This window comes from Cricetulus griseus, chromosome 6 (genome assembly GCF_003668045.3).
Source record: "Cricetulus griseus strain 17A/GY chromosome 6, alternate assembly CriGri-PICRH-1.0, whole genome shotgun sequence".
Classification (NCBI taxonomy): Eukaryota; Metazoa; Chordata; class Mammalia; order Rodentia; family Cricetidae; genus Cricetulus; species Cricetulus griseus.
The window spans coordinates 11,745,871-11,770,746 of NC_048599.1; the positions used below are offsets into that span (position 1 = coordinate 11,745,871).

At 52.6% G+C, this 24,876-nt stretch overlaps 1 protein-coding gene across 1 annotated transcript; it reads left to right on the plus strand.

The window, feature by feature from the left end:
• The first annotated feature begins 2,589 nt into the window (after nt 1–2,589).
• Nucleotides 2,590–21,757, plus strand: LOC100760484 (plasmanylethanolamine desaturase). The gene is made up of 6 exons (XM_027423343.2): nt 2,590–2,782; nt 10,194–10,313; nt 18,766–18,857; nt 19,744–19,888; nt 20,739–20,951; nt 21,500–21,757. Exons 1-6 carry the CDS (start codon nt 2,659–2,661, stop codon nt 21,619–21,621), a joined length of 816 nt encoding a protein of 271 aa, XP_027279144.1. The 5' UTR covers nt 2,590–2,658; the 3' UTR covers nt 21,622–21,757.
• Nucleotides 21,758–24,876: the final 3,119 nt, after the last annotated feature.

The window sequence follows — 24,876 nt, forward strand, 5'->3', positions numbered from 1 at the left end:
CCTGGAGAGATGGCTCAATGGCTAGAGCACTGTTTGCTCTTCCAAAGGACCCAACTTCAATTCCCAGCACCCATGTGGCAGCTCACAACTATAACTCCAGTTCCTGGGGATAATAACACTCTCACACAGGCATATATTCAGGCAGAACACATAAAAAAATAAATAAACTATTAAAAAATCAAAAGTCAGAGCCTGCCTTTAATCACAGCAATCAGGAGGCAGAGGCAGGAGGATTTCAGTGAGTTCAAGGCCAGCCTGGCCTACAGAAGGAATTCCAGGACAGACAAGGCTACACAGAGAAACACTGTTTCAAAAAACTAACTAAATAAATAAAAGCCAGGTGTGTTGGCACATGTGCCTTTAATCCGAGCACTTGGGAGTTAGAAACAGAAGGATCTCTGTGAGTTCAAGGCCAGCCCGGTCTACAGAGTGAGTTCCAGGACAGTCAGAGCTACATAGTGAGATCCTGTATTAAATAAATAAATAAATAAATAAATAAATAAATAAATAAATAAGGGCTGGTGAGATGGATCAGTAAGAGATGTAATTTTTCAAATAAATACATAATTTGTTTTGTTTTGCTTGAGACAGAAGTTTACTATGTTGACCTAGAACTTACTATGTAGTCTAGACTAGCCTTGCTCCCACAAAGCTCTGCTTGCCTCTGCCTCCTGACTTCTAGGACTAACGGGGTTGGGCCACCACACCTAGGGTTTGTACTTTTGAGACAAGGTCTCACTGTGTAACCCTGGCCAGCCTTGAACTCAGAAGTCCACCTGCTTCTGCCTCCCAAGTGCTGGGATTCGAGATGCTTGCCTCCACCCCACCCCCCAGTTCATGTAAATCAGATCTTGTCATTCTGCTGTGCAAAACCCTACAGGGTGCCATTTCTCACAACACCTGCTGCTAAGCCTGAGGACCTGAGTTCAATCCCCAGGGCCCACATGGTTGAAGGAGCAAGCCCATTTCCAAATGTTGTCCTGTGACTTCTGCATGGGCAGCATGGCACACTGGTGCAAACACTCCCACTTGTGCACACAAACACGCATGCACACAAAACAAACAAAACTACAGTAAGAGACATCCCCCGGCTAAGCCATTTCCAGCAAATATCAGAGACTCTGTGGAGGGCCAGGCAGGTACTTCATGAGTTGAGAGAACAGTGACACAGTTAGTTCAGGCTTTGTTTGTTTGTCAGTCACAACGTGCTGGCCACAGACATCTCCAGACATCAGCCTGCTTGCTAAAAGGCACTGGGTGGAGGGCAGTGTGTGAGGGTCTGAGACCCAGCACCTACCTACACAAGTCAGCATAAATCACTGACGCCCGAGATTAATGCAAGGTGCCAGGGCACCAGCTTCATCAGAATCAGCAGGAACTCCATCTGCAGCCTGTCCCGGTCATCCACAAGTGGCTCTTCCTTTGAGGGAGGAGGCATATGAAGAAGACAGGGAACAAGACGGAAACTGGGAACAGAGACCACACAACGAAGGAGCACGGGGTGGGGGTGGGAGTGGGGAATAGACTGGAGAGGCTTAAGTCTTAGAGAGGAAGACGACGGAGGCTTGGAAAGATCCTTCAGATCTTTTTTCTGTTTTGTTGTTGTTGTTGTTGTTGTTGGTGGTGGTGGTGGTGGTGGTGGTGGTGGTTTTTGGTGTTTTGTTCTTGTTGATGTTGGTTTTCGAGACAGGGTTTCTCTGTGTAGCTTTGGAGCCTGTCCTGACACTCGCTCTGTAGACCAGGCTGCCCTCGAACTCACAGAGATCCGCCTGCCTCTGCCTCCGGAGAGCAATGCCTGATGATCCTTCAGATCCAAGTCCCCTCTGCGGGTCCCAGGCACTTCAGTGCTGCAGCCCCCGGGGCAGACTCTGTTTCTCATCCTCGACAGAAGCCTGGAGCTCTCTTAAAGCCGATGAGCTAAAGGCAGGACATTATGCTGAGCCTAATTCATCCAACCCCTGTTTTAGCTCCTAACATCTGCCAGCTGTTGGCTCAGGCAGCGCCCTCAAGGGCTGCTTACCCATGACAAGCGCTGACAAGCGTGAGGGTGATGTCACAGTGACCAGAGGAGGAGGCACCCCACCTGGTGGTCATGGGGGGCTTATGAGCAGGCAGGATCACTAGTTATGCTCTGCGGCTGGTTCTTGCAATGTAGCCCAGGCTGACCTCGAACGCGGGACCCTCCTGGGTAGTGAAATGAAACCTAGTGCGTGCAGCTGGTGTGCTGCTCCGCCAAGTAGCTTCCCCGCGAATGCGCGTCCTGCGGGGGCCGTGCACTCAGTAGGCGCTTCGCGGCGCGCGCAAAAGTCAAGTCGCGGTCCTTTGCACGGGGCGTACTCCCTGGCTCGGGCGCCGCACGGGAGCCCGCGGGGCGCACCGGGGACGCGCACACCCACCCTCCCTTCTGCGCCCAGCTGCGTCCAGCTGCGACTCCGCCCCCCGGCGCCGCGGTTGGCTGCGGCCCGGAGGTCTGCGATTGGCCGGGTACGGCGCGGGCGCGGGCCCCGATTGGCTGTGACGCGCGCCCCGCCGAGGCCCCGCCCCGGCCGCCGCGCCCAGCGCCGGCCGGTCATTGGGCGGCGTGATCTCGCCGCGGTTCCGCGGCCGCCGCCGCCGCCGCCGCAGGCAGAGCGCAGCAGGCGGGCCGGGCGACGGGCCATGGCGGGCGCCGAGGACTCGCCGGGCCGGCAGCCGGAGCTGGATGAGGACGAGACGGCGGAGAGCCGGCGCTGGGGCGCACAGCATGCCGGTGCCCGTGAGCTGGCGGCGCTCTACTCACCAGGTAGGACGGGCGGCGGGCCTGCGGACTGATGGGTGCTCGGCGCGGGGCCCGCCCTGACCGAGCCCCAGGCAGTCCGAACGCCCGGACCCCAACCCATCGGATCCGAACTCCAGCCTATTCGAAGCCTCGGATTCGAACCCAAACCCATTTGGAGCCCACGGACCAGAACTTCAGCCTATTCGAACCTCACCCTGACCTGAACCCCAACCCATCCGAACCCCCCCCCCGATCCGAACTCCTGCCCATCCGAATTCCCGACATCCGAACTCCACCCAGATACGAACTTCAGCCCATTTGGATGCCCTTGGATCCGAACCCCACGCCATCCGAACCCTGCCCCCATCCCAACCCCACCTTCCAGCTTCAAAGCGGAACTCCAGGGCTTCCAACTTGCAGAAAGCACCCTCAGGTCTAAGGACCCCACCCAGACCCCTTCCTTGCCCAGAATCGTGAGTCATTGGGGCTGCAGAGACACCCCTAGAACGAGAAATAGCCTCATTGCACCTGCACATCCAGAGTCCTAGCCCCAGGGCACCTTGGGCAGCTTAGGAACCCCACCCTGGCCTGCCTTGTGCCGCCGGGACCCTTTCCAGGGCTTCCTGTTCTCAGGTAGCCAAGCCTCACACAGCTCCTCAACCACAAGTTCTGCCCCCACCCTCCGACGTTGGGTCTCTGAAACCTGTGCTTAAAGCTAGGCCCCTGGATTGCAAACTGACCCACCCCTCAATGTGGGACTCTTAGCCCTCTGTTTGCTCTTCCCCCAGCCCCTGTCATGGTCCCTGCTATAGTAGTAGCTGCAGTGAGTGAACTTATCTCCTCCCACTCCCAGTGAGACAGTCAGCCCTCACCTCTTACTGGGAGATTCTGGGCAGCGACTCAGACCCTGTTGAGTTCCCGTCTGGCGCTGTCCTCTCCCACAGCCACACACTAGCCTCTCAGGACTTTGTGGGATACCCCTGTTCCCTAGCCCTTGCCAGAACCCCTTGCCCTGGCTCTACCCTAACAAGCTCTGGCTCCAGCTCCCAGGGAGCCTCAGGAATTTCACCGGCTGGCCCGGTGTCCCCAGAGGTTGAGGAAATGCCTGTGCACTCCAGAGTCAGATGACAGCCTGAGGCCCCTCTGCCAGGGTGTCTGCATGAGTAGGCTTTGTTGTCCGACATTCTGCCCTCTCTCCTTTGCGGGAGCAGCTACAGGACACAGCCCTGACCTGGGTGGGGCGGAGGCCACTACTCCCATGGCTTCCTGCCCTGGCGGGCATGGGTTTGGTGCTTTTTCAGCTATAAATGGTGTGTGACGTGGGGATATTTGCTTTTCCTCTTTGGGGCTCCTACGTCTCTAAGGACTGTCCCAGCCTTGGGTTTCCAGTCTGTGTGTATGGTTTTCTAGCTTTTCTTGGATGTTTGGTCTGTTCCACTGGGTGCTTGGCCCACACCCAAACAGCCAGCCTCCGGACCTACTCTCCTTGAAGGAGACTGGTGGTGGCATTCATATTGGTTATTTGCATGGCCTGAGCCAAGCCTCTTCCTTCCCCAACCTTGGTTTCCTTCCTTCTCCCACAGGCACAGGTGAAATTTCTCTTCCTGTGTCTCTACGATCACCCACTGTAATGATACCCACTGCGTGGCATTAAGCCTTGTGTACAATAGGCGGTCCCTGTAATTCACCTGGCCCTCTGCCCTTCTCTGAGCTCAGAACGAGCCTTATCTTGCTGGTCCTCAGGCCTCTGGCCTAGGACCTTAAGAATGGATAGTAGAGATTGGTAGTGCCCAGGGCGGGACTGTCCCCACAGCCTACTTTCTACTGGCCCTGATTGTTCCCTCTTACTTTCCCTGGGAGCCACCTCTCACCCTTCCTTCTTGACTCTGCGTCAGGACCTGGCCACTGGTCTTAGAAAAATAGCTAAACAGAGGCCCTGGGGGCCTCAAACCCTCAGTCAAGGCTTTCTCCCCTGACCTGTAGAGAGGGAAAGACTGGTCAAACTGGTTCCTCCAAGTTCCTGTCAGTAGGTCTCCCTCTGTCTCTCTCTGTCCACCGAGCCCTGTGTGTGGCCTTGGAGGGGTACCTTGACCCCTCCAGACCTGTAAAATTAGAGAACAGACTTGATGTATATTGAGCACCAATTGATATATTTATTTCAGTCCCTGTTCTCAGCCCTGAAGGCACAGCAGCAGACAAGACTTGAGCTGGCCTTTTGGTTGGGGAGACAGGTATCAAGCCCCCACGAAAGGGAGACAGAAGCAGCAGGGAAAATGTGTTATGTTTTGTTTTTAAGATTTATTTATTATGTATACAGTATTCTGTCTGCATGTATGCCTGCAGGCCAGAAGAGGGCACTAGATCTCATAATGGATGGTTGTGAACCACCATGTGGTTGCTGGGAATTGAACTCAGGACCTCTGGAAGAGCAGCCGGTGCTCTTCGCCTCTGAGCCATCTCTCCAGCCCCGGCAGGGAATGTTAAGGAGAGAGGTGGCATGTAAAAGTCTGTATCTGGCTTCACTGGAAGGGCAGCATTTGAACAGCTGAAGGGTGGAAGGGCAGGAGGGAAGGGACCTTGAGAGTTTGTGGGGTCCAGAGAACAAGTGCAAACACCCTGAGGTGGGAGTGTGCCTAGCACAGCCGAGGAGCCCAGGTAACCTGTGGACTGGAACAGAATGAGAAGTCCCTGAGTTCTCGAGATTCCTGGGGCCGAAGGTGGTTTGTCGTCATCGGGATGGCATTTATTGAAGACTGACTTGTGCAGGCGTTCCCCCAGTACTTTCATGTCTTGAACACCAGTCCTATTTGCAGTTAGGCTGCTGCCACTGTAGTATGAAGGCTAGCAAGGGTACGCTGTACATCTTTGGTGTCTGGCTTTTAGGGAACCCATGGCACCCCAGGACCACCTTGTCCATGTCTGTGGAGGGGTTGCCCTTCCTACTCCCGTGTGGGTTACCATGTACCAGGACAGAGATGAAGTGGGTGTATTTCCTGTTTGTTTCCTGGCTGTCACCTTGGCTGTAGAAGTTAGCCAGAAGTTCCAGGACAGCAATAGACCATGTTTGTGGTGTTGGTGGCAAACACCTGGCCTAGCCAGGCATTGGTGGCATGTGCCTTTAATCCCAGTACTCAGGAGGCAGAGGCAGGTGGATCCCTGTGAGTTTGAGACCAGCCTGGTCTACAAAGCAAGTTCCAGGACAGGCTCCAAAGCAATACAGAGAAACTGTGTCTCGAAAAACCAAAAAACAAAACAAAACAAAAAAACCTCACCTGTCCTAGTGTGTGTGGGGAGTTCTGAGCAATGTGACCGGGTAAACAGGATAGAAGAGGGTGGTCCGGAGTGAGGCAACAGTGACCACAGTGCCTGAGGGCTCAGGCATGGGGCTTAATTCTGAGCCACTTTGCAGCCATGGGAAGTCTTGGGCAGTACTCCACTCTGGGTTTGGAGCCAGAAGCCAGAGGCTGAGAGCTGCCCAGAGCACTTGGTGGATCTCCCTCCTACTTACTTGGCCAAGATGGCAGCTCTTGGAGGTGCAGGCTGCAACCTGCCATGAGTGCCACTTCACAGGTGCCCAGCTGCAAGGATGACAGAGCCCGAAGGGTGCTGGATCCAGCCATCCACCAGCTTGGACAGCTGAGAGTGGCCTGGCCTGTAGGCCTGAAGTTGGACCCAGCTTCATTCCAAAATGGGCCTGCCTGAAGCCATAGCGCCAGGGCCTGGGGCCCCTGTGTGATGCCGCTGGCCAGGCACTGAGCTAATTCTGTCCCCACTCAGTCTGGCTTTCTTCCTGGTCTTTCTCCCTCTGGGTCTTACTTTGTATGTCCCTGGTTTCTGCTTTCTCATCCTATTTGTCCCGTGTCTGGTCCTGTCTCTGTGTCCCTTTTGTCTGCTTTCTGTGGTACACAGGAGAGGCCAGCCGCAGCGTAGGTTATTTGGGGCAAGAAGAGGCAGGGGCACTAAGCTGGCCCTGTGAAGTAGGTGGGCCTTCCTCCTCTCCCAGGCCCCATCCCCAGCGTATGTAGGCACCTGGGCCAGTGGGCCAGCAGCCACTGTTGTACCTTGGCCCTGATTATCTGCTCCGATCATTCTAGGCCAAGAACAGGCTTTCAGGTGGAGGCCGGGGCACCTGAGTCCAGAGTAAGCCCCGCCCTGCCCCCTCCCCCCCCCCAGGATCCACTGCTTCCAGAGCAAGGCCTGCCGGGTTGATGCCTAAGCCATGACTTTAGACAATTATTTGGTCTCCCTGGCACTGGGAGGACTGTCCTGGCTCTCACAGGGGTGGCATGAGGTGCCAGCAGCTTGTTAATGTGTTATGCATGTTTTTGTAGATCAGAACTGAGATCCATCTGCAGCCAGACCCAGGCCCAAAGTGAGATAAGTTTAAAGGGAAATACTCAGATTTCAGGGCCATTCTGTCCAACAAGGTGAGAACTGGGCTCTCAGGAACCGGGACAGCCCAGACCTAACAAGTTTCCAGGCAAAGACCCATGCCCAACTTTGTACCTCAGTTTCCTTGGCACAGTGTCACTTAGGGTTCCAAAACTCATGACCACAGAGGCTAGCCAGACAGCCCTGAAAGCAGCTGGGGACCTGGAGCCCATGACCTGGAGTGGCAGCCCTATGTCTCAGGGCTGACAAGAACTAGGATGTGTGTGGTTTTAAGTTTATATCACACTTTTAAAAAATAAGAGGAAACCTGCCCAGAGGATCCTGTTTGCAGCCATTGTCATCGTTATTGTTCCCATCAGTGGGCACCAGCCATTGTCATTATTATCGTCATTGTTTTAATTCATTGTTTTACTCTAATCCTTGGCTATGACACTGCCCATCTTTTCAGTCCCTATAGGTAACCAAGCAGGTTGGCAGGGAGAGTCAGTCACCTGTCCCTTGTCTCCTCCTGTGTCACGTTCCCCCACCCCTGGGCTTCCTGCTTCTCAGCCCTGGGCTCTACCCACAAGCAGAAACCGGAAGAGACAGGCAGGCCATGACTCTAAGCGGGCCGCAGAAATAGCACAGTTGAGAAGGACTAGAAGCCCCAGCTCCTGTGACCTCTGGGGGCTTTGCTTTTCCTTGGCCTTGGTGTCCTCTTCTGTATATAGGCAAAGGGCATGTGACCCTTGAGGACCCCTCCCCCAATGTCAGCCTTTTCTGGGGACAGCTGCTTTAGCTCTGGCTTTAGCAGTTGGGAGCGGCTGACTGCTGTGTGGACACAGATGGAGCCTAATCTTTGTGTCCAACATAAGTGCTAAGTGTTGGACTTGGAAATGTGATCTGTGGTTTGGGATTAGACTTTGCTCATTCCACAAGCAGGCCTGACTTGGGCCTTCATTAACCCCATATATGTAGGAGCCTTCATCCGATCAGGACAGCAGTGTGGTAGGGATTCGGGAAGAACACTGGGCATCAGAAACAAGGCAGGGGGTGGATGAAAGGAGACCACAGCACCCCTCCAGCTGGCAGGCTCAGTTGCCTTGGGCTGCCTCCTTGACTTCTCTGACCCTCCATCTTTTTGTTCACACCTCTGCATCTGAGCAGGTTCTTGGCACCCAGCAATTGCTGTGTTGATTCTGAGCACTGACAGTAATCACATTATCAGCATAACGGTCTCCAGCCTCTGGGGCCAGCTGCCTGGGAAACAGACATAAGGCTTGCCATTCATATGGTGTTTTTGTTTCTTTCTTTTTGTTTTTCAAGACAGGGTTTCTCTGTGTGTAGCCTTGGCTGTCCTGGAACTGGACAGCCTGATCTGTAGATCAGGCTGGCCTCAAACTCACAGCGATCCACCTGCCTCTGCCTCCCTAGTGCTAGGATTAAAGGTGTGCGCCACCACTGCCTTTTTTTTTTTTTCCAATTTAAAAATTAGTTGTCAAAAGAAAATAACTTAGTAGTACACAAAAAGGCAGTATCAGATGGTCTAGAGGCTTTCTTCTTTACATTTTTTCTGTTAGTTAGTGTGTATTAGTACCTGTACCACAGTATGTGTTGTGAAAGTCAGAGGACAACTTGTGGGAATTGGTTCTCTCCTTTCATTATTTGGGTCCCAGAGATTGAACTGAAGTTGTCAGGTTTGGCCACAAGCGCCTTTACCCACTGAGCCATCTTGCTGGCCCTTTATGTTTTCATGTGTTGCCAAACATAAGCCTAGGGCCTCAGACATCCTAGTGTTTGGCTCCTGAGCGATGCTCCCATCCTTTGTGTTTTCTTCTCTTTTAAAAGCTTTTACACGGGGCTGGAGAGATGGTGCAGAGGTTAACAACACTAGCTGTTCTTCCAGGGGTCCTGAGTTCAATTCCCAGCGCCCACACAATAAATAAATAAATCTTTGAAAAAAAAAAAAAAACTTGCTAGGTGGTGGTGGCACACACCTTTAGTCCCAGCACTCGGGAGGCAGAAGCAGGTTCATCTCTGTGAGTTCGAGACCAGCCTGGTCTACAGAGTGAGTTCCAGGACAACCTCCAAGCTACAGCGAAACCCTGCCTTGAAAAAAAATGAAAACAAAAAAACAAAAACAAAAAACCTTTTACACATACTTCCTTCTTTATTGTGTGTGTGTGTGTAGTCCGTGTTGTAGTAGTCAGAGGACAATTTTTAAGAGTCATTTCTCCTGCCATGTAGGCCCCCAGGTCTGATCTCAGGTGATCACACTTAGCGGCAAGCTCCATTTCTGGCTGAGCCATCTCGCCAGTCTCTATTCTTAATTGACCCTGCAGCCCCACATTGCTCTCTCTCTCTGCACCTCCATATGACCTGGGCAACACAGACGCCACCAGTGGGGTGGTTCTGGCTCCTCCCCAGGCCATGGATGCTTGGGTGATATCCAGAGTTTTGACATTTCCACCAAAGGCACAAGGAATGACAAGCTTGTCTAAGCTTGAGAGTCTGTGGAGTATGACTGAATTTAAAGTGCAGTGCTCACCCAAGTCCTTGGGTCTGGTGTCTTCTCGGTCACCTGCTGCAGGACTTCTGAGGTTGGGGGGAGGTCATGTTCCTGCCTGGCATCAGGTGCTAGTCCTGGAACCCTGAAACCTAATGTCCCCAACACCTATTCTCTGACCCAACACCCTATTCTGTGCTGATGGCCTGTGCTGTATTCATGGAGGCTGGGCAGGCAGGCTCCAGGCATCCCTGGGGTGAGGAATCAGAGGCTGACCATGGCCTCTGCCTTCAGATAGTCACTGATCCAGAAACAGATGGTGCCAGGAAACTTCATTTAAAACACAATAGGGTCACTCAAGTTCCTGAAGGAGTCCCCAGAAAGCCTGGTCCTGTCTATTAAGAATATACACTTGCAGGCCCAGCCTCAGGGTCATGCACCCTGGGCCTTAGCGGTCCTGTCTGTGAAATGGGGTGGGTGAGAGTGCTTGGGACAGTACATTCAACACCACTGAGTTCCCCACAGCCGGTGCCTCACTCAGTTCTCCTCTCCCCACAGGTAAGCGCCTCCAGGAGTGGTGCTCCGTGACCCTGTGCTTCAGCCTCATCACCTACAACTTGGTTCACCTCCTGCTGCTAGCCCGCTGGGAGCACACACCCCTCGTCATCCTGGGTGTTGGTGAGTGCCAGGGCCGCCCTGGAGTCTGTTTGCCTTTGTGCAAGTGAGAGTGCGTGCGTGCGCGCGTGCGTGTGTGCACTGTTGAGTGCTCAGGGTGGTCTTGCATCAAGGACAAGCTATGGGAGCGCCCCCCCCCCCCGTTAGCTCAGAGCATTCAACCCCAGCACCATGCCATCACTGAGATCCTCTCTGCTGCATTCCACCCTCAGCATTCTTCTTTAGAATGCTTCTAGAATTCAGCCACCCCTCCCCCATTCTCGTCTCCCACTGCCCTGGACTGTGTACTGACATGGTGGCCTTTCTATTTGACAGTCCCAATCTCAGCATTCCGTACTTGTCACTGTTCAGTCACACTGGCCACACGATCTCAGAATCCGTCATCATCATCTCTCCCACACCTTAGGACCTTGTACAAGCTGTTCTCTGTGCCTGGGGCCCTTCGCAGGACACCATGTTTGGTTTGGTTTGGTTTGGTTTGGTTTGGTTTGGTTTGGTTTGGTTTGGTTTGGTTTGGTTTTCAAGACAGGGTTTCTCTAACAATCCTGGCTGTCCTGGAACTTGCTTTGTAGACCAGGCTGTCCTGGAACTCTGAGATCCACCTGCCTCTACCTCCCAAGTGCTAGGATTAAAGGCGTGCACCACCACTGCCCAGCTGACACCACACATTTGATCCCCAAGATCTGCTGAGAGGTCACATACTTAGGCCCTCTGAGATGGCCCCTCAAAATCAGCCCTGATTGAATGTGGTGGTACAGGCCTTTAATCTCCATATGTGGGAAGCTGAGGAAGACCTCTGAATCCAGGCCAGCCAGGGTTACATAGTGAGACCCTATCTCAAACAAATTGACGACAAAGCCTGGCCACACACTAACTCCCCTGGCCCTGCTGGGTCTCCCTCAACTCAGAAATCAGACTGTGTTTTCCATTTCATCCACCGCTGCATCCTCAGCCTCAGGCACAAGGGCTGGTACATGGCAGGTGCCCAGAAGAGGGGATGGTGAGCATGGAATGGGGCACTGTGTACTTGGAAGTCCTGGGTGTTCCCCTTGGCCAGGCATAGGGGCTGAGACTCTTCCTCTTGATGAGAAACTGGAGGCTCAGAGCAGGGACCTGCAGAGTGTCTGTTATGTCCTTTGGCTGAAGCATCCATGGCTGTCATGTCCAGCTACATTCCTGGTTCCAGCTGTCTGTGTCCCTCCTTCCCAGCCTTCTGCCCTCTGGCTCAGGTGTGGAGTCTCTTCCTTTGCTGAGCTCTGAGGCAGGCCCAGGGGCCACGGCACCCTTGGTCTTACCGCCCCTCCCTGTGGTTTTGCTTCTACAATCTCATAAGCATTCTGTCTGCCTAAGCCAATAGTGCGCAAGCCTGCTAATCAAGCCACCTCAGTCCAGGACAAAGCTAGTACAGGGCAGAGGTTAGCCTGCTCTGTGCTGGGGAGTCCAGGCCCCACCTGCAGGAGTCCCCTAACCCCTCACAGGAGCCCTTACCCCACAGCTGGGTGGCTCCTCCAGCCTTGGCTGGCCTGTCTGCTGCAGGTGTCATGAACATGGAGGCTATGGCGCTGTGGCATCCTGGGACTGTAGGAAAGCCAGAAGGATTCAACTTTACTGAGAGGGTCGGTGACTGGGAAGAGTGGGGTGGAGAGTAGCTTTGCCTGCTAACCCTCTGACCGAGACTACCTCAGCCCCTGCTCTGTAAGCACCTGCTGGGTACATTCCCTGAGTTGGCCACTTCTCTGGTAGCAATGTTGTACAAAGTATCCCAGCGTTGGTCTCTACACACTGGCCCTCACATAGGCTCTGTAGCTATGTAGCCACACTGGCCAAGGATGGTGGACAACCCTGTAGTGGGCCCAGCTGTGTGCTATCCAGCAGGTTACCACCTCGCTTCCCTGCCTGGGACCTGGGTTTCCACAGCTCCCGCCCATCTTCACAGCCAGTGTGGCCAGCTCTCGAATTGCACCGGCTTCTGGGCTGATAAGAGCGAGTAATCCCCTGATAGTGGTGTTTGCACAATCCTTAATCGATTTAAATAGCCGCCCTGATTTGTCTGTTAACACATGTGTGTGGCCGCCGAGGGCATTGTGCCAGCTTGTTCCTGTCTCTGCAGTGGTTCCCAATGCCCAGGCAGCCCCGGAAATCAGAACACAAACTGAAAGGCTTCCGGTGGGTGAAGCTGGGCTTGTGTGATGCAATGCCTGAGAGCTGATCAAGATAAGGTCGTGGCCACTACACCCTGAGGGAATGAGAAGCGAGAGGAGGCTTGTACGAGGGCCAGGGAGCATGTGCTAGGGCCCTGAGGCTGCGGTCAAAGCCGCCTGGTAGCAGTTTATTGGAGTGGATGGGCAGTGGTACCTTGGGAGCCATGGTCTGGACAATGGGTTTGTTTATCTTGAGTGCTGTGGGGAGTCACTGGTGAATTTCTATGGGGAGATGATGGTGATGGTTTCCTAAACTCAGGAGCCATGCAGTTGCAGTTGAGCTATATGCACAGTCAGGCTGCTGTGGGGTGAGTGCCGGGTCAGATTGATTCCAGGTTCATCCCAAGAGCAGAAATAGATATAGGATAGAGCTCAGGGAATGGGGAGAACTGAGAGGGCGGGGGGGGGGCAGGGAGGGGGGCACCAGCCTAATGGTGCAGCAGAGGGACCTGGCTCTGAAGGCCACTGGTGACTGAAGAGCAAGCCACTCATTCCCTTGGGGGCTGCAGCACATTGGCTGGGGTTGCAGTGGGTCCTGGAAGGAGCAGATGGATGATGGAGGAGGGGTCTGATTAGCACTGAGGTAGGAGGTCACGCTGCTGAGCCTTCTGGATGATGTGGATGCTCAGGTCTGTCTACCTAGTCTGTTGGCCTCTCACCTCCACCCAGCCTTCACGCTGTCCCTGGATAGAGCCACTCTTGTCCCCTTCCCAGTGTCTGCAGGGAAGGGTGGTGACCAGGCCAAAGCTGCTGGCTGGGTAAGCCAGTCGCCAGCTACCACCAGGGCTGGAACAAAGAGACTTCTGTATGCCTGCATTTGCCACCCTGCCCCCCATTAAAGGAGCTTCATGGGCAAGTGGGTGGCCTGGAATGGGTGCCCTTGAAACAGCTAGCAGGCCCCAGGATTTGAGAGCCATGTCCTCATGTGGTAGGAAGGGATGCTCTCTCGGAGATTATTCCAGACACCAGCCCAGAGAAGAAAAGGCTCACAAGGGATGCAAGGCCCAGGCTACTAGAACCTGCCACCAGGGAGCTTGTACTGGAGCCCAGTGCTCTGCACCCTTGCACTTGTTTGGCTAGCTTCTGTGTGGCTCCCATTTCCCAGACCTGGATGTGATGCTGAGTGTGAGCTGCTGGCCCCCTCTGGCAGGTCGGGTGTGATAGTGCCTATCACTGGACATGAAGGGAGGTTACACTGTTTTAGTAGATGGTTCTTTTGCTTTTGAGACAGGGTCATGTAGCCCAAGCTAGACCTTGAATTCCCACTCTCCCTGCTTTAACCCTCAGAGTTCTGGGATTATTCAGTAACTGTTTCTACCGTATTTGGATCAAGCGAAGGAGAACCCAGGGCTCCGGGCTTGAGATAAATATGCTGCCAGCTCAGCTACAACCCAGCAGTCTCTTTTTAGGCCAGTTTAGAATCACAGGAGTGGCGGGAGGAGCAGCCTTTTAAGTGCTGCATTTGTGACACTTAGTGCCCCGTGGGACTGCTTTGTGCCCCTGCTCTACCTGTGATCACATGCTTTTAGTTTCTTAGCCAGTGTCTCTTTCCTATCCTAGGGTTCCATCTAAGGCTACCACAATCTGGTTACCACTGGGCTGTGGTAGTTTCTCAGCCATAAACCAGCCTGGCTTTGAATTCACTATAAAGCCCAGGCTGGATTTGAATGCTGGGGTGCCAGAGGTGCATCGCTACACCTGGCCTCTTTTCTTTGCTTTTGAGCAATTCTGGGGGTGGAACTTCAGGCCTTCACAAGTGGTCTGCCTTCCTCTGACTCCATACCAGCCATCTTGGCTGATTCGGAATGACCTAGGGTCTCATGGGTCATTTTACCATCAGCGAACAGATCAGTGTAGCTTGCCACTGTGAGGTCACTTTGCCCTGCTCCAGGGAACACCTAGGTTATGTCCCATATCTTCCCCCCTCAAGTGCAAGTGAGGCTGCCCTTTACAGCACTGGTTATATGAGAGACATTCCCGAAGGCCACCCTGCCCTGACTTTCTAATACTGATCTACTGTGTTCTGATGGCAGAGGATTAACTGCCGAGGACATTTAAGGGGAAAGAACTTAACCACAGGAACCAGGGACCTGGCCTTGGCCCACAGGGATTAGTGGAGGTGAAACATGGAAGTCTGTGGTGTGCTCTGGTTTAAAATCAAAAGTGTCAACCACCAAAAAGAAAAACAAAGAGGGGGAAATCATTTTTGACATGTCGTACTTTTAATGCCAGTACTTGGGAGGCAGAGGCAGGAGGATCTCTGAGTTTGAGGCCAGCTTGGTCTACATAGCAAGTTCCAATTTAGCCAAGAGGTGAGACCCTGTCTCAAAAACAAAGAAAGAAGGGCTGGAGAAATGGCTCAGAGATTAAGAGTGCTGTATGCTCTTCCAAGGGTCCTCAGTTCGATTCCCAGCAACCACATGATGATGGCTCATAACCATCTATAATGAGATCTGGTGCCCTCTTCTGGCCGGCAGGTGCACATTCAAGCAGAACACTGTATGCATAATAAATAAATAAAAACTTTAAAAAACAAATTGGGGGGCGCGTTTTCATGACAGGGTTTCTCTGTGACTTTGGAGGCTGTCCTGGAACTAGCTTTTGTAGACCAGGCTGGTCTCAAACTCACAGAGATCCGCCTGCCTCTGCCTCCTTAGTGCTGGGTTTAAAGCCGTGTGCCACCACCACCCAGCTTAAAAAATATTTGAAAAAAAAGTGTCAGTCCAGAGGTTGGATAGATGACTCAGTGGATAAAGTACTTGCTGTACAAGTGTGAAGATCAGAGTTCAAATCCCAGCACCTGTATAAAAAAAAATCCAAGTGAGTATACCAGCCTGCCTGTAATCCCAACCCTTATCTTCAGGGCAAGCTGGCTTGCTAGACTAGCCAGAGCTGCCAGCTTTGTGTTCAACTAGAGGTCCAGCTGCAGTAAGTAAAGAGCCATATAGGACTCTGCACGTCAGTGCCTGTCTGAGTGTGGTTGCACGCCTGTCATCCTAGGAAGGTCAGCCAGGGTGACATGAGTGTCTGCCTCAAAGACACAATGCCTCTGCCATCTTCAGCTAAAGGAGTGAGGGAATCTGGGACCGTACAGGCTTTTCCATGAATGAGCAATGCAGCTAGAGTTCGGTGATAGTCCAATGGAGGGCTCTGCGTTCCACCCAGATGAGAGAACTGTACTCAGCAGCAAAGAGGGAAATGCCCAGCGCACATGACACATGAATGACTCCAGATGAGCTACCCCAGTGAAGCAAGTGGAACCCAAAATACTTGCAAACAAAGTATTGCCGGAATATCGTACACCCACCACTCACCCATGTATGCTGACTTATTGCCTGTGGCTGCCCTGTGATGTCGACAGGGTTGAGCCAAAGCAGCAGAGACTGTGGTCATAGAACCTGACAGACAGCCTTGGTGTCTAGCTCTGTACAGAAAGTTTGCCGGCCCCTTAGACTCCACGTGGAGCAGAGTCCATGTGGTAACCTTGTATGGTCAGAGCTGCAGCCTCGTGTGAGGAGGCCTTGAGCCCCACAGGCCTTCCCTGCAGTGTGTGCAGGTTGGTGCAGTTATAACCAGATGTGAGTGAGCCACAGCTCACTCACTGTGAGCTTTATTTGTTGGGTTGCATCCACACCCTGACTCAACATTCAGGACAAGAAGCCTGCACTCTGGCTCCCCACCATGCCACTCCCACAAGCTTCCAGTGTTCTCCATAGCTGTTTGTCATGAAGGCAGTGTTCAAATCTTTCATCCTAATGACACTGGGACAGGCCTCTGGAGAGACGTCACAGTTGTTCTCACAGAGTAAGAGTGCTGAACCCAAAGGGGGCAAGAGGCGCTGCCAACTGGTTAGAGGTGGGACCCCCAACCATCCCTTGCTCAGATGCAGTGGGTCTCCACCATCTGTGGTGGTTTGAAGAAAAATGGTCCCCATAGGTCCATAGGGAGTGGCACTATTAGGAGGTGTGGCTTTGTTGGAGGAGGTGTGTCACCAGGGGGCTGGTTTTGATGTCCTAAGTGTGTGGCAATCTCCTCGTCTTGCCTGTGGATCTAGCTGTAGAATGCTCAGCCACCTCTCCAGCACCAAATACGCCAGCATGCCACCATGTTTCCTGCCGTGGCTGTGGTGTCTTTTCACTGCAATAGAAAACCTTCGCTACAGGGCCTCGGGTACCAACTGTGATAGGCCAGACCATGTTTTTGTTTGAAGGAATGTGGGCTTTGAAACTTTAGATTAGGAGAACAGCAGAATGCTTAATAGAAGACAGTGGTGCTGAGGGTGATTTGAACTATGAGGACCTGGCTCAAGAGGTTTTAGAGGAGAACAATATTAGTGTGTGGCCTAGAGACCATTCTTGTGATATTTCAGTGAAGAATATGGCTCAAGTGGCTACTTTTTGCCAGTATTGTCTTCCTGAGGCTAAAGTGAAGGCTTTTGGATTAATTGCTTGGCAGAGGAAATCTCAAAACAGCGCAGCATGGATTCTGTAGTGTGGTTATTAGTGGTAACTCTAATGAATACTTATAATGAAAAGGAACAAGCTGAGCAAGGCAAAATACAAAATGTGCGGTTCAAGGAGAAAGGGGCACCAAGATGTGGAATGGAGCTATGTTCAGAAAGATAAACATTAGAGAAAAGCCCGATGTTAGCCGCAATAAAGGGAACGGTGACCCAGGCCAAGACTCACCCAACTAAGCTTCCACTTCTGAAAAGGAATTAAAGAAGAGCTCAGGTCTGGGTGTGGTGGTGCACGCCTTTTATCTCAGTACTCTGGAGGCAGAGGGCAGGCGGATCTCTGTGAGTTCGAGGCCAGCCTGGTCTACAAGAGTGAGTTCCAGGACAGGCTCCAAAACAATACAGAGAAACCCTGTCTCAAAACAAACAAACAAAACAAAAACAAAAACAAAAATTTGCAGAGGGCAGGTGTGCGTGGAGGAGCATGGTGAGAGGCGACGGAAGTGTGCAGAGCTGAGGTCCCTGAGTTAGTTAGTGTGGGTGGAGCGGGGCCCAAGCCACAGCTGCTGCTGCACCGCAGCCTAGGGAGGGAGAATGTTCCAGGCAGAGAGCAACAGTTAGGGCAAAGGCTTGGATGACAAGAAGCTGCAGGAAGTGCGGGGAGAATGGTGGGGGACACTGCTGGTCACTCAGCCTCAGTTTCCCCATGTGTGCATGGGTCCTGCTGTGCCGCGTTTGGATCTCCAGGCAGGGTTAAGAGCTGTACCACTTGCTGTGTGTTTACCTGGGCCCATTACTTCTCCTCCAGCCTGCTGTTCACTTCTGTCCAGTGAGCTAACTGCTACCAAGGGAGGGAAAGAATTCACTGAGACCTGCAGACAAAGGGATAAGCCCGGCCCACACAAAGGGCCGTGCCCTGCTGCTGCAGTGCTTGACAAACAGTCACCACTGCCTTCTCTATCATCTTCCCGACCCCCATCTTACAAGAGGAAGCTGGGACACAGAGATGTTAAGCAACTTGTACAATGTCACAGCTCATGAGTGATGGGGGTGGAGGAAGGTCCAGCTCTAACCCTGTGGTGACTGCCGTGATGGGGGTGGAGGAAGGTCCAGCTCTAACCCTGTGGTGACTGCCGTGATGGGGGTGGAGGAAGGTCCAGCTCTAACCCTGTGGTGACTGTCGTGATGGGGGTGGAGGAAGGTCCAGCTCTAACCCTGTGGTGACTGCCGCTGGCCTGGCAGGGGTACTCCAGGCTGACTCGGAACAGACAAAGGAAAACCCCCAAAGGATCGAATCCATTATTGATAAAAGCTAGGTGGGGTGGACTCTTGTTTGCCGATGAAGTGTTACTTTTGTTTGTTGTAGCCCAGGCTAACCTAAAACTCTGGATCCTCCTGCCTCAGCCTCCCAAGTGCTGGGATTCTAGGCATCTCAGCTGATGCCCTTCCTGACACCAAGGCCAGAAAGGCATTTATGCAGCCTCACCACAGCTGTGTGGACTGCTGTGGGTGGAGATGAGGGCCCACCGCTCTCCTACAGAAATGCAGGTTCTCTGAGCATGCCCAGTGTGTTCTCTCTGGGCTCTGTGCAGACCAGGGCCAGGAGTGCTTTGCCAAGCCTTTGTCCACTGGGACGGGACGGATGCTTCCTTCCTGTATGAATGAATGAATGAATGAGAGAGAGAGAGAGAGAGAGAGAGAGAGAGAGAGAGAGAGAGAGAGAGAGAGAGAGAGAGAGAGAGAAGCAAGGGAGTGGAGGAATGTCCCTGCCCTGGCTCACACTCTTTGTTACCCACAGTTGCAGGGGCTCTCGTTGCTGACTTCCTGTCTGGCCTGGTACATTGGGGTGCCGATACATGGGGCTCTGTGGATCTGCCCATTGTGGGGAAGGTGCGTATGCCAGGCCGTGTGACTATGAGTTAGTCCCCTTTCCTCTCAGAGCCTTAGGTACCTGATCCAGTGCTCCCTGCCCTCTTAGACTGGTCTGAGGATCCCTGTGGTTGGTGGCAGCACAGATGTTAGATGGGTGAGTCAGGGTGTCTGCCCTGAACCAGGGCCTGGCTTATTCTCCTGTGTTCAAATTTTAAGCTGTTAATTAGGCTATCTGTGCTATGACGGAAAATTGAATCCTAGCTGGTTTCATCAGATAAGGCTTCTGACGCGTGGCGGTGCCAAATTAAAGTCCCGCAGAGCCAGAGCGACCACCTTTTCCGATTGGTTTCTGTCTCTGGCTTCTGCTTTCTCCTGCTGAACCCATGCCTCCGCTCCCGGCTGCCTAGAGAATTCTTTCCCCCAGTGGCAGCCAAATTCCCAGAGCCCGACACTATTGGTCCAGCTGGCATCACACTGCCCACCCTGCAGCCAATCACTGCCAGGGATATGGATGCACTCTGGTTAGCCATTCCTGGGTCTGTGCTCACTCAAGGCAAACTCCACTTAGCAGCATTAACCGAGAGACAGAAGGCTGCTTCCAGAAGCAGCGCCAGGTAGACAGGGTGCCCTCTGTTTATGCGGGGCCTCTTCACCTGCTTCAGGGTGCATGTTGACTCCAAGGCCTTCACAGTATCGGTGGGAGACTGAGGCCCAGAGGGATTGGGGAAGGGCCCCACCAGTGTTTGAAGCCATCTTGCACTACAGCCTGCCAGACCTCAGCCCAGGCAGGGTCTGTGTCAGTGACAAGCTACAGGAGCAGAGCCCATCAGTGTGTTTGGGGTCTTCAGGGTACCAGCTGCCTTTGACTGACTAGGAGACTACACCTATACCCTGTCCACCCCAGGCCTTCATCAGGCCATTCCGGGAGCACCACATCGACCCTACAGCCATCACGAGGCATGACTTCATTGAGACCAATGGTGACAACTGTCTGGTGACACTTCTGCCGCTGCTGAATATGGCCTACAAGTTCCGAACCCAGAGTCCAGGTGAGAACTGCAGCTGGGTTCCTTAAAGGGAGCATTGCGGACAGAGGGTCCTGGGAGCCTCCAGGGTATGTGTGACAGGTCACTTGTGTCATTTAAAGTACTCTCCCTTAGTAGGGTGCATGTAAAAGTTGGGTATTTAGCATAAGACTTCAATCCCTACTTCTCAGGGCCCTCTCTGGTAATGAAGCCCCCAGGGCCCTCTTCCTACCTCCTCCATGGAACTGCTCATTTGACACACTCCCTGTGAGTCACCGCTAGCCCACCCCTTGTTCTGTGGTATTATTATTTAAAGGAAAGTATGCACTGTGAGAACTGGGGTGGGACCTAGTAGCTGAGAGCTAGCCTGCCACACCCAGACCTGGGTTCAATCCTGCCCTGAAGTAAAAAGACAAAGTATAGACTAAGAGCTGAGGCCAAGAGGTGGCCGTTTCTGAAGGAATCCCTTCGCTGGGCATCAGGAGAGGTAAGTCCACATCTGTCTGACAGCTGGCGGCACCTCCCTCTGAGAGGAACAGAGGGCTGCTGTGCTGCTGGGCCCCACCCCTGCTGACAGTCTCCCAGCAAGCAGCCCCTGACCCAGAGACACACGTGTCCTCAGGTCCTACCTACTTCAGGGAGCCTGACCCAGAGCCCTGCCCCATGCTCACACAACCCACAAGTGTCAGCAGAAATCAGAATTCAGCCCCAATTGGCGGCAGAGCCCACACTCTTAGCCCATTCCTGGGCTGCTTCCAAATCTGAAGACTTCACAGTGAAAGGATGAGGGGGAGCCTGGGTGCCACCCGATTTAGGAGCTGGCTGGCTGGTGAGGCAGCTACATAGGTCCCATGCCCCTCCCCTTCTCCTGCAGAGACCCTGGAGCAGCTGTACCCCTGGGAATGCTTCGTCTTCTGCCTGACTATCTTTGGCACCTTCACCAACCAGATCCACAAGTGGTCACACACATATTTGGGGCTGCCCTACTGGGTCACTGTCCTGCAGGACTGGCACGTGATCCTACCACGGAAACACCATCGAATCCACCACGTGGCGCCCCACGAGACATACTTCTGTATCACCACAGGTGCGCGGTGTCATCCCCAGAGTTGGGGGGGCACGTTGCCTTGGCCTATGCATTATTCTCAGAGTGCACATATATTAAGCACCTACTGTGTCCCAGGCACTTCTAGGTGCAAGGACAGGGCCATGAACACACCAAAGCCTCTTCCCCACTTCAAGCTGCTGTGACTCCAGACACTTGCCCAACCAGCAGACAATTTACCTGGGGACTGTTTACTGCCCTGGGCTAGGATCTAGCAGCGGTGAACAAAGCAGAGTGCCTTTGTGATTGGCAGGTGGAATGGCACACTCCTTTAGTCCCAGCACAGAGGAGGTGAATCTGAGTTTGAGACTATCCTGGTCTACATAGTGAGTTCCAGGACATCCAGGGCTACACAGAGAAACCCTGTCTTGGGGGGTGGGGGAGAGATAGAGAATAATTTAAAAAAACAAAACAAAACAGTGGAAGGTCCCTGTACCCTGTACCCACCCTCTTCAGCTTGTCTCCTGAAGACCTCACCCCAGGCAGGCTCCCTCTCTCCTCACTTAACCCCCTGGCTGTGTCTTCTGCAGGCTGGCTCAACTACCCCCTAGAGGTGATAGGCTTCTGGCGTCGCTTGGAGGACCTCATCCAGGGCCTGACGGGTGAGAAGCCTCGGGCAGATGACATGAAGTGGGCCCAGAAGATCAAGTAGCGTTTGCAGCTGCCTGGTCGCCAACTTTCCCCAGCCTGAACTGAAGCCATCTGCCAAATTCTGGCCTCTTTGAGCTGCCCTTCCAGTGAAGAGTCCCCTGGGCTGGGCCCGGGTACCCCAGCCCCAGCCCACCCCCAGTGACACAGAATACTTGAGCCACCAAGTTTTCATTTCTTCTTTTCTTTCCTTGGGCCTTCCTGGCCATTGAGCTGCTCCAAGGCCAAGCCTGACTGCAGAAGGGGAAATCCCCCCCTCCTGCTGGCCAGCCCCCACCCTGCACGCCTGACCCCTGCCATGGCCCTCACTGGTATGGGGGTCGCTGACTCACTTGGTCTGTCCCCGGTGATCCAGAGAGCCCCCAGGACATTTAAATGTCCCTGCATCATGGTCCTCCCTCAGCCCTGCACACCTACCCCAGAGGCCTAGGTGGGCAGTCGACCCTGGCTGCCACCCAAGGGAGGCAGAGCTGGGCAATGGTCAGTGGGCAGCGGACAGGGAGAGGCCAGAATCCTCTGCCTGTGTAGGGACCTGTCCCAGCCACCCAGTTCTTCTCTCCACATGTCCAGCCACATCTGAGGTCTTAGTATGAAGACACCTTCACAGGGCACAGCTCTTGTGAAGGGCTTGATCATTTGGGGAGGACACTGTCCCTTCTGGCAGTGTGTCAGAGGAGGAAGGAAGATTAGGGCTTTTTTATTTTATTTTATTTTTTTTAAAGGTGCTTGCTTGTCAATGTAAATAATAGAAAGCCTTAATACCTTTCTGTAACATGGAGTAATATTTTAATGTCATGTTTTGGATGTATATAATATATTTATAACAAAGGAAGAATCTCCTTAACCCTGGCTGCCTCGTGATGTTTCCAGATGGCTGCAGAGAGGCGCTTAGCTCTGGCCTCAGGGAGGGGCCTTTATCCCTGACACAGTAACATTTTGTTGTGTTTAGATTTATATGTTTTATGTGTTTTGTCTGCCTGTGTGTATGTGTACCACATGTGTGCCTGGTGCCCACAGAGATCACAAGAGGGCATTGGATTCCTGGAACTGACTGGAGTTGCTGATGCTTGGGAAACACTTGTGGGTGCTGGGAGCTGAACCAGGTCTCTTCGAGCTCTTAGCCACAATTTTTTTGTTTTTTGAGGTAATGTGGCATATACTCAAGGTGACCTCACACTTCTTATGCAACCAAGGTGGCCTTGAATTCCTGATCCCCCCTACCCTCACCTCACAAGTGCTGGGGTTACAGGCGTGTGCCACCATTCACAAGGCAGTGATCTTTTACCAAGGTCCTGCTCGAGCAGTGCTGGCTAGCCCATCCCAGAACTCCTTTAGGGGTCATTACCACCTCAGTATGTCTTAACTCACTTGGATGAAGACCAACAAGGACTGACCTCCTGGAAAAAGACAATAAATGCAAAGGAACACAGTGCAGCTTCTTTTTTTATTATTTGTTTATTTATTTGATTTTGGTTTTTAAGGCAAGGTTTCTCTGTGTAACAGCTTTGGCTGTCCTGGAACTCTTTGTAGACCAAACTGACCTCAAATTCACAGATCCTCCTGCCTTTGCCTCCCAAGTGCTGGGATTAAAGGCGTGCGATGGGCCACCACCACCTAGCTTTATTATTTTAGGTTTTTGTTTTTGTTTTTGATTTTTTGGAGGAGGGGGTTTCAAGACAGGGTAGCTTTGGAGCCTATCCTGGCACTCGCTCTGTAGACCAGGCTGGCCTCGAACTCACATCGATCCTCCTGCCTCTGCCTTCCGAGTACTGGGATTAAAGATTTGCGCCACCAATGCCCGGCTAATTTAGAGGCAGGGTCTTACTATGCAGACCTGGCTGGTCTGGACCTTGCTATGTAGACCATGCTGGCACTCACAGAGATCTGCCCATCTCTGCCTCCTAAGTGCTGGGATCAAAGGCGTGCACTGACATTCCCTGCTCACAGTCTGAAAAGCAGCTAGCTGAAGCTGCCTTGGAGAAGCAGAGTGGAGGCTGCTGGGGAGCTCTGAAGGAGGCCAGGTGAGCAGAGAGCTGGAGGAGGTACAGAGGTGGCCTGGGTGAACAGAAAAGGACGCTGAGACAGCTGCAAAGGCCTTGAGGCAGGGATGAGCTTGAGATTAGGTGCTGAGATGGCCTCTGGACAAGGGGGAGGTGCAAGCTAAAGCTGTCACACAGCCTCGTGCTATCCAGTGGACATTTAAACAGTTTATCTTTTAAACAAGCACTTCCAAGGTACCGGAATTCAGTAGTGAATGTACATTATGATGTGTTGTAGTCAGTCTTTCTTTGGACAGTTCCCAAATAATGACACGGAAACTTACAAATGCGTGGCTGTTCCCAACTAGCTCTTTTTTTTTTTTTTTTTTTTTTTTGGTTTTTTTCGAGACAGGGTTTCTCTGTGGCTTTGGAGGCTGTCCTGGAACTAGCTCTTGTAGACCAGGCTGGTCTCGAACTCACAGAGCTCCACCTGCCTCTGACTCCTGAGTGCTGGGATTAAAGGCGTGCGCCACCAACGCCCAGCTCCAAGTAGCTCTTATAATTTAAATTAACCCGTTTATATTCATTACTTTCTGCCTCATAGCTCAATACGTCTCCTCCATCCTATACATCTGACCTCTTCCTCCCACTGGCTTAATCCTGCATGCCTCAGATTCTTCCCAGAGTCCTCTCCCCACCGAAGTCCCACCTATCCTCTCCTACGTAACTATTGGCCATTCAGCTCTTTATTAAAACCAATCAAAAGGCGCCTTGGGCAGAGACCTGTCTTCACAAAGTACAAAAAGATTATCCCACAACAGTGTGTATGTAATCATGCTGCTCTGTGCCGCCAGGCATGGTAGTCCAAGCCCGGTAATTCCAGAATTTGGGAAGTGGAGGCAGGAAGATTCAAGATCATCTTTGGCTACATAGCAAGTTTGAGGCCAGCCTGGTCTATATAAGAACCTGTCTTTTAAAACACACTCCTAGGGAGCTGGGATGTGGTGGAACATGCCTTTAATCCCAGCACTCGGAAGTTTGAAGCCAGTCTGGTCTACAGAGTGAGTTCTAGGACGACCAGGGCTGTTACAGAGAAACCCTGTCTTGAAAAACAAAAAACAAAACAAAACAAAAAAAAACACCCTTAGGGTAATTTCTACAATATTAACAAAGGAAGATAAAAAAGCCTGTTGAGGTTACAAAGTCACAGTATTCTGAAAAACAAAAGTATGTATGTGCCTGTGTGAGTGAGTGTACACATGTGTGAAGGTGACCTGTGG

Coding starts and splice junctions, on each gene's coding strand:
- LOC100760484 (XM_027423343.2), top strand. CDS start 2,659: ATGGCGGGCGCCGAGGACTCGCCGGGCCGGCAGCCGGAGCTGGATGAG. Junction 18,858..19,743: donor ATCTGCCCATTGTGGGGAAG/GTGCGTATGCCA, acceptor TGTCCACCCCAG/GCCTTCATCAGGCCATTCCG. Junction 20,952..21,499: donor ATACTTCTGTATCACCACAG/GTGCGCGGTGTC, acceptor TGTCTTCTGCAG/GCTGGCTCAACTACCCCCTA.